This window comes from Mycteria americana, chromosome 2, assembly GCF_035582795.1.
Source record: "Mycteria americana isolate JAX WOST 10 ecotype Jacksonville Zoo and Gardens chromosome 2, USCA_MyAme_1.0, whole genome shotgun sequence".
Taxonomy (NCBI): Eukaryota; Metazoa; Chordata; class Aves; order Ciconiiformes; family Ciconiidae; genus Mycteria; species Mycteria americana.
Window position 1 is genome coordinate 1315282 of NC_134366.1, and position 8354 is coordinate 1323635.

General features: G+C 58.9%; 1 protein-coding gene across 3 annotated transcripts in view; it reads left to right on the forward strand.

Annotated features, from left to right (window-relative positions):
- The window catches only part of SCAP (SREBF chaperone), a 65210-nt gene extending 57960 nt beyond the window's left edge, over window positions 1-7250 (forward strand). For all 3 annotated transcript variants that reach the window (XM_075492171.1, XM_075492173.1, XM_075492174.1), the window contains 8 exons: window positions 329-444; window positions 590-1160; window positions 2324-2409; window positions 2932-3014; window positions 4054-4220; window positions 5091-5171; window positions 6124-6330; window positions 6756-7250. In XM_075492171.1, the coding sequence (XP_075348286.1) occupies window positions 329-444; window positions 590-1160; window positions 2324-2409; window positions 2932-3014; window positions 4054-4220; window positions 5091-5171; window positions 6124-6330; window positions 6756-7001 (1557 nt within the window). In that variant the 3' untranslated portion in view covers window positions 7002-7250. The remainder of the gene's footprint in view (window positions 1-328; window positions 445-589; window positions 1161-2323; window positions 2410-2931; window positions 3015-4053; window positions 4221-5090; window positions 5172-6123; window positions 6331-6755) is intronic.
- Window positions 7251-8354: the final 1104 nt, after the last annotated feature.

The window sequence follows — 8354 nt, forward strand, 5'->3', positions numbered from 1 at the left end:
GTCAGATGGAGTTTGAAACACTGTGCCACGTCTTCCAGTGAAGCTGCACCTCTGTTCCTGATCCTGTCATCTCTTTGGGCCATACTTTGTCAGGGAAAGGGAAGACAGACAGAGTCTGTTCGATTTGCAGCAGTCTAGTGCAAATCTAGGACTCCGGGCAAAGATGTATACGTGTTCTCAGAGTATCCCTAGGTTGCTAAGCCAGCCACGTAGTTTTGACATAAAATTTATCACCTATATAGTTCCTCAGTCACACGCAAGGTGATTGTCAGAATCCAGAGGCCTCGGTGGTGCTACACGCTCAGCTGTGCTTGTTCTTCCTTCCCAGGACATCGAATGTCTGGCTAGTGATGGGATGCTGCTTGTCAGCTGCTGCCTGGTGGGGCAGATCCGTGTGTGGGATGCTCAGACTGGCGACTGCCTCACCGTTATTCCCAAACCGAGGTAAGTGGTGTCTGTCCCAAGTCATTCAACCGCGGGCAGGTGCCTCCGCAGTCGCTGCTCAGCAGCTGGTGCAAACCCCTCTGTAAGAAATCAGAATCTCCGACAGTAGAGGTGGAAGGACTGAGCTTTTATTACTGTGTTTTAGGTTGCGAAGAGACAGCAGTGGCATCTTTGATTACCAGGAAAGCTGGGATCATAGTCCAGATGGCAAGAATGGTCTGGATGACTCTTTTGAGAACAGTCACCAGCTCAAAAGGATGCTCAGCCCTCCCCAGCCTCCGCTTTTCTGCGACCAGCCAGACCTCACGTCTCTCATTGACACAAACTTCTCCGAGCAGGTGAAGGTGGCCGAGTCAGAGACGCGGCTCCGTGCTGTCGGCAGTCGCCAGAAGGAGACCGGGTATGACTTCAGCAGCCTGGTTGGTAAAGTGTATGAAGAGCACAGCACCTCCAACTGCATGAACTTCGCTGGCCTCTCAGCCCCGCACGGACAGACTGGCTTCTGCGTGGGGAGCGGCAGTCCCCGCTCCCTGGGCTGCGGGACTGAGGAGGGAGGCTGCAGCAGCCGCAGAAGGAGCCTGGGGGACGAGTCTTTTACGGGATTTGACAAATCGTCACCGCTTCCTTCCTGGGGAGGAGACTTGGAGAGCTCTGTCTGGAGCCTGGACCTGCAAGGGAACCTGATTGTGGCTGGCCGGAGTAACGGGAAGCTGGAGGTGAGGAGCGAGGCTCACTGCCAGCCCAGGCACTGGGTCAGCTGCCAGCAGCTCTTTAAGACTGAAGAAGCTTAAAGATTGCCATGTCATTAAGTCATGTTACCGGTCGGTCATGAAATAAGGTAAAATTAATAGGAATTCTACAGGAATGATACAGGTTTTGAAGCAAATTTTAATCCGAAATTTAAATCTCCTCCAATGAGAAACTTTCAGAATTAGTTTAATTTTAATTTTCTTTTTGGAAATTAAGTCAGAATTTTTCCTTCAAAGTAAATGCAGGGGTTTTTTTAAACAAACACATTTTGAAATAGAATTTTTAATGATTTTTGACCTGTGCTCCGTGTGGGTGGCTCTCATTCTTCCCAACAAAGACACAGGCAGGCCACTCCATTGTTTTCTGTGTCCTTTAAATATGCTTTTGAGCTCAGATACCTTCTCCCGAGCAGCTGCCTTGAGACACTGACTGAATTTTGCTGCTGAATCTTCTTTCCAGTCCACATCGCAATATTGCTTCAAAATCCGGAGCACTTCATGCTCGGAACAGGGCGGATGTGGGGCTGACCGGGGGCGAAGAGGGGTGCTGCAGAGCTGGGAACGGGGAGCGTGCAGCAGGAGCCAGTGCTGCTGCGGGGGGGGTGCGTGGTGCACCGGGGCTAGCGTTCATTGTGACCCCAGTGAGAAAGGCACGCAGATTGTGAAGTGTTGGTTAAAAGACCATTTATCGGCAGTAACGCTAGAAGGAGAAAGAGGATAGTGTGATCTTACGTTGTGGGGAGCCCCATGGCCCATTGGACAGACCTCCCGTCAGAGCACGGCACACCGTGTGGATCGTGTCCCTGGAGAGGTCGGCCGGCACTGTGGTCCTTAGAGCTCTTAGGAGATTTTCTTCGAAGAAAAGAATTCTATTCATCATTTCTGCCATCAAACAAAAGGATGTTCACTTGAGAACTTGCTGCTTCACTTTAAGGTAGATAGATAGAAGGATAGTGATGATTGTAATCAGCAGTGCCAAGCGGGCATTTCCTACAGGCTCCTTCATTACGATCAGACAGCTCAGGGGGCAGGGGATATATGCGGCACGGCACAGGTTAGCTGCTGCGTGGATCACCGACTCCTGGATCTGCGACGGTCAGGATCACAGCAGTAACCCTTTCTCCTTCCAGGTTTGGGATGCTATCGAGGGGACCCTCCGTAGCAGTAATGATGAAGGTCAATCCGGCATCACAGCGCTCGTCTTCCTGAACAACAGGTAATTGCGTTTGTGCTCGGTGATGTCCTGCGAGGGGAGGAGAACACGTGGTGTAAGCCAGGACCGCAGCCCTGGCCCTCCTGCCGTGGAGGTGGAACAGCTCCAGACGGCAGAGGCTCAGCTGGGAAGTCTCTTCCTTCCCACGCATCCACCTCTCAAGCTGGGCATGGTGGAGCGAGCTTCCCTAGGTCCAGGTCTGTGCCAGCAGCCACTTCTTCTTCACACAGATACTCAGTCTTTCTCGTAGCTGAATATCCAGAATAATTCCAGGCTGGGAGACGGGGCCTTTGGGTCACTGGTTTCTGTGTGCTGTTATTCAAGAGGCACTGCCATCTGCCCGTTTATTCTGTGGTCTGAGCTTAATATAATTTCCCAGCCCTCTTCCTGGCAATCAGGAGTGCCTCCTCACAGGGGGAGCCTGCGTGGTTTGTGCTCTGCCTCCGAAGGTGACTGCTCTCATGGCTCCTCACCCCGTGGGAGCAGGGAACGACTTCTCCTCATGTGCCTGTGTTTCTCCCTCAGGATCGTCGCTGCCCGGTTGAATGGCTCTTTAGATTTCTTTTCGCTAGAGACACACACGTCCTTGAATCACCTGCAGTTCCGAGGTAAGCAAGCATCCGAGTGTGCACAGTTCTGAGCTCTGCTGAGCCTTTTCCTCTTCCCTTGCCTTCTTGCAGCCGACTCTTCCTCACACCCACTTCATCGGCTTTTGTAATAATGCTCTGCTCCAAACACCCTGTGCTGCAGGATGCTGAACCAGCTGCTGTGGGAATACTTTGGGAGTTCCCTATGCAGGGAGAGCGTCTCAAGGGCTGGTTTTCTCCAGTGCGTAGGTCTGGAGGCCGAGACATGCGTTCCAGGGTCAGCTCTGCCCCGTACCTCTTTCCTCTCCCACTTCTCACGTATTTTCTCCTTCAGCAAGGTCTGTTCTCACTCATTTGCACACCACGTAGCCCCGCACAACCACGATACAGCTCAGGGCCTCAGCACAACCACGACACACTGTGCCACTTCTTCATACAGATACTCAGTCTTCGTAGTAGCTGAATATCCAGAATACTACTTTTCTGTGGTGGTACCTGCTTTGCAGCGCAGTGGCTCCTTTGGTTCTGGAGTGGCCTGGAGGGGAGAGAAGCCCTGGCCTTACTCTGGGAGAATGGTTGCATTCCTGGGGGCATGCCCTGGGATCCGCCAGCTGTAGATCTGGAAGTGGAGCAGGCTCTGCAGGAGAGGACTGGCTGTGGAAACGATATTTCCCCGTAGGGCACAGAGAGTCTTAGTCTTGCGCCCAGCTGTCTGTTCTGCCCCTCTGACCAGGGTAACCACCGTGCTCTTGGGCTTCAGGGACCTCAGTCTTGCACAAGACTTACTGCGTAGGGGCTGCTGATCTGTAGGAGGGAGTTCTGCTGCTGAGGACCCTGTTGGAGACCCTCACTCCAGTTGTTCATGAGCGCTGAGCAGCTGTAGCTTCTGTTGGTGTCAGCCAGAGTGCCGACTGTTTGGCTCTTTGGAGGAGCGGGTTCAAATTCCTTAAAGTTCAGCATCCAGGCACCCCTGATATCACACCATTTCCGGGTGATACTAGTCTTGGAGCGCAAGGCTGCGTCTGCTGCACTGAGGACTTACCTGTGTGTCTCGCCACAGGAGCCCCGAGCAGAAGCAGCATCCCGTCCTCCCCCGTGTTCAGCAGCAGCGACGTCATCATGTGTCAGCTCACCCACACCGTGTCCTGCGCCCACCAGAAGCCGATCACGGCGCTGAAGGCTGCGGCTGGACGGCTGGTCACTGGCAGCCAGGACCACACTCTGAGAGTAAGGCTTCCTCGGCTGCAGTCCGGGGCTGCTGCTGCCCTGTAAGCGGTGGGGTGTGGGTGCTTATCCGTCCTGTGGACGTTGTGGGACGTGAGCTTGTCTCGTACGTGGGCGGGGGGCAAAGCTGACGCGTGTACATGCACAAAGGTAGATGAGTGTTTGGGGCGGTGTGGTTGGAGTCCAATCCAGTGCGTTCCTGAAGCTCCCCGTGTTATATTCGTCTGCCTGGATGGGGCTCCTCGATGGAGTTAGGACACCCCTGTGAGAGGTATCTTACTAAACAGAGTGTGAGATCCTCTTGCCTTAGGGCTGGGTGACTTCATGCATAGCAAGGCGTGAATAGTCATAGAAGCATTTAGGTTGGAAAAGACCTTTGAGATCGTTGAGTCCAACCGTTAACCCAGCGCTGCCAAGCCCACCACTACACCATGTCCCTGAGCACCTCATCCAAACGGCTTTTAAATACCTCCAGGGATGGGGACTCCACCACTGCCCTGGGCAGCCTGTGCCAGTGCTTGGCAACCCTTTTGGTGAAGAAATTGTTCCTAATATCCAGTTAATTAATTAATCCAAGCCTTCCCCTTGTCCCTTCCAGCAGCAGCTGGCCCCTTCAGCCATGCACGTTGCTTCCCTGCCCTGTCACTGCCCGACAGGCATTACCCTCTTCCCCTGCCCTCAGTAGCAGCATCCAGCGCCCTCACTGTCCTGAATCGCCGACAGGCTCCGACTCTGCCGTGGGAGGGGGATGACAGTAAGGAAGATAAAGTGAGGTCTGTTGCTTCGTTAGCAAGAGCGATAAGGCCGAGGTAGTACCGTTCTGCAGCACGGCTGCCCTGCGGACACTCACATCTGCCTCTTCTGCCCCTGCAGGTGTTTCGGCTAGAAGACTCGTGCTGTTTGTTCACGCTGCAGGGTCACTCAGGAGCAATCACGGCTGTGTACATCGATCAGGTAAGGTGCAGCTGGCTCTGCACCGAGAAGAACGTCCTTTATCTAAGGCTGCTGAGCCACTGGTTCAGCCAGAGGGACCCAGCTGGGACCCTCTTCTGGTTGGCACACGGAGAAGTTGATGTGTGCTTCTCTGAGGGCGCAAAGGGTTCGCTGGCCGCTGTAACGGCGTGCTCAGCGTGTGCCTGACAAGCTGAACCATTATTTTCCCATCCAGCTAACTGCGAGCTCAGCAATCCCTTCCCCTGGAGGTGGTTTGTCTCCCTGCCCTGTTTGGAGCAGGAAACCCCATTCCCGCTCTACCCCTGCTGCCGGCTCAGCCGTTCTGAACCGCAGCTCTGAAGCCAGGGAGGCCTCTGACGGCAGAGCCGGGAGCAGGGGCTGAAATTGGCCCAGGAAATGCTCCCTGCCCTGAGAGTGTCTGCCCTCCTGGGGACCGGCTGTCTCCCGGGAGAGGCAGCGGAGGCTTAGCTGAGCTGATGCACAGTCTGCGCTGCCAGGGCTGGAGAGGTGAGCAAGGCTAACGACAGGGCCTGGCAGAGCGTGCCCTGCTCGCCAGCGAGCCCCCAGGGGGGCTTCGCCTACCAGCTCCCCTTGGAAAGAAGGAGGAGAGCCACACCTGCGCGCCTTACAGCTCCGTTTAAATGAATTCAGGTCTCCCTGCAGCTGGGAGTCCTGGTGGGCTTGGGGTTTTGTTACCTCCAGCCTGCTCGAATGCAGGTACACAGGCAGGGAGGACACCGAGCTGGCAGTTCGGCTTTCCGTCCCGCATTCCTGCGGCCTCCTACAGCCTGGGCGTGCGCCCGGAGCACTGCAAGTGCTTGCCTACGGAACTGGCCTGTGCGCTCAGCGGCTTCCCGTGTCCGTGGCACTGCGAAGCCCCGGGGTGCGATGGAACGGGCACTGTCCGCCGCCCGCTGAGGTTCCTGACCTGGTTCTGCCCGTGTCCTTGCAGACGATGGTGCTAGCGAGCGGAGGCCAGGACGGTGCCATCTGCCTTTGGGATGTGCTGACGGGGAGCAAGGTCAGCCACATGTACGCCCACCGAGGGGACGTCACGTCCCTCACCTGCACAACGTCCTGCGTCATCAGCAGCGGCTTGGACGACGTGATCAGCATCTGGGACCGCAGCTCGGGGATCAAGCTCTATTCTATCCAGCAGGTTGGTAGCTGGGGAGCAGCCAGGGAAAGCTTAAGGGTGCTTCTTTGCGTTTCTGGACCCCACCAAACCCCGCAGACCACCTCTGCTGGGCTTGGAGCGTGAAGGGAATCTCTCTTTAAACTCCACGTGCTTTGGAAAACTTTCCTGTTTGTAAATACAATGCGCAAGAGCTCAGAAAAGACCGAATCTGTTGCTTGGCCAGACTGCGCTGTCCCGGCTGCGAGGCTCTGCGGCCCCATTGCAGCACGTGTGCGCCCGCGGGGCCGGGCTGGCAGAGGGGCTGCGCCTAAACGGCCTCTTCCCAGCCACGGCGAGGGCTGGCCGCAGAAGCGGCGTGGGCAGGCTGCTGCCCTCCCTCGCGGAGGAGCTCCTGCCCGGATGCCTGCCGTGGGCTTGGCTCGCTGACGTGCTCTCATTCCACACAGGAGATGGGCTGCGGTGCCAGCCTGGGCGTGATCTCCGACAACCTGCTGGTGACAGGAGGCCAGGGCTGCGTCTCCTTCTGGGACATCGGCTACGGCGACCTGCTCCAGACCGTCTACCTGGGGAAGAGCAACGAGTCGCAGCCCGCGCGGCAGATCCTCGTGCTGGAGAACGCCGCCATCGTCTGCAACTTCGGGAGCGAGCTCAGCCTGGTCTACGTGCCCTCGGTGCTGGAGAAATTGGACTGAGGAGGAGGAGGGGCAGGCGCTGGAGCCTGGGTGGAGCGAGGCAGGTGGGACGGGGCGCCCGGGCCCCTGCTGGAGCCGAGGGCAGCGTAGGCAGAGGAGGGGTGGGCCGTGGGCAGTGCCGCGCAGCTGTCCGCGGCTGAGGGGACGGGGACACCAGCTCCATCGTTGGTCCGTGCCTCTGTCGCCTTCCCTCCTCGTAAACTGGACTCTTGTCACCCAACGGTCTGCAGGGCCCCAGCCCTCCTCTTCTCCACGGTTCCTGCATCTTCTGCGCGGTCGCCGGGGCTCCCCCGAGGTGCGCGTGGTCCCGGGGCTGGTGCAGAGGGACACGCGGGGGCTGCGGGGACGGAGCGCCCGAGGCGCTGAGCTCTGCTCCGGCACCCTGCTCGGGACGGGACAGGAGACAGGGACAGCGTGTGGTGGTGGCGGCTCCCCGGCGAGACCGAAGGACGGCAGCGGGTGTGGGAGCGCGGCACAGAGCGCGGCAGTCTTGGCGCCTGTCTCGGCAGGTTCCAGCTCGTTCGCAGCCCCGGAGGCAGCGGGGCCCTGCCTGCTCCCAGCCCGCCTTTGCAGGAGGCTCTGCAGCGGCCCTGCCAGCCCGGCGCCTGCTCCCGGGGCACGGCGAACAGCCCGGCACGCCCGGCCTGGCCCGGGAGCGGCTGCGAGTGCGAGCCCCAGGCCGGAGAGGAGCAGCCGGGGGCCGCCGGCCCTCGGGGAGCCCCTGGCACCACCGGGAAGGACGGGGCTGGCCCTCCCTGGGCACTTGGCTTGGCCTCCACGTGCCTTAGAGCGCGGGCAGGGCCCCAGCCCGCCCGGCTCGGGGCCGGCCCTGCCCCGTGTGGGCTCTGTGCTGCAGCAGTCCCTGCCCTATTTATTTATATGCTGTATATATTTATTTATTATGGCAGGAGAGCGCGGGAGCAGCAGCCCGGCAGCGCCCACGCCGGCGCACCTGCCCTCGCTCCACCAAGCCGCCATGGCAGAGCCGCCCCGGGGCTCGGCCCCCGCTGCCGCACGGTCCTGGCACGGGACCCGCTCCCGCGCGCAGCCGCCCTTCCCGGCTTTCTCCTTCGCCCGGTTTGCAGCAATAGCACCTTCCTCCTCCTCCTCCTCCTCTTCCCGCTGCGGGGCCAGAGGAGGCTTCTCTCAGGTTGGGAGCGGGCAGGCAGCCCTTGCCCCATCCTCCCTGCAGCAACGGGGGAGAAACCCCCTTGGGGCAGGGGGAGCCGGCCCGACTGACGCTGGGCGAGCCAGGAGGGCTCGGGGCCGCAGCGGGACCCACGTGCCCGGCCCCGGGCTGGCAGCACCCCCGGGCGTGGGGCTTCTCCCCCAGGAACGCCTGCCCCGCGTGCT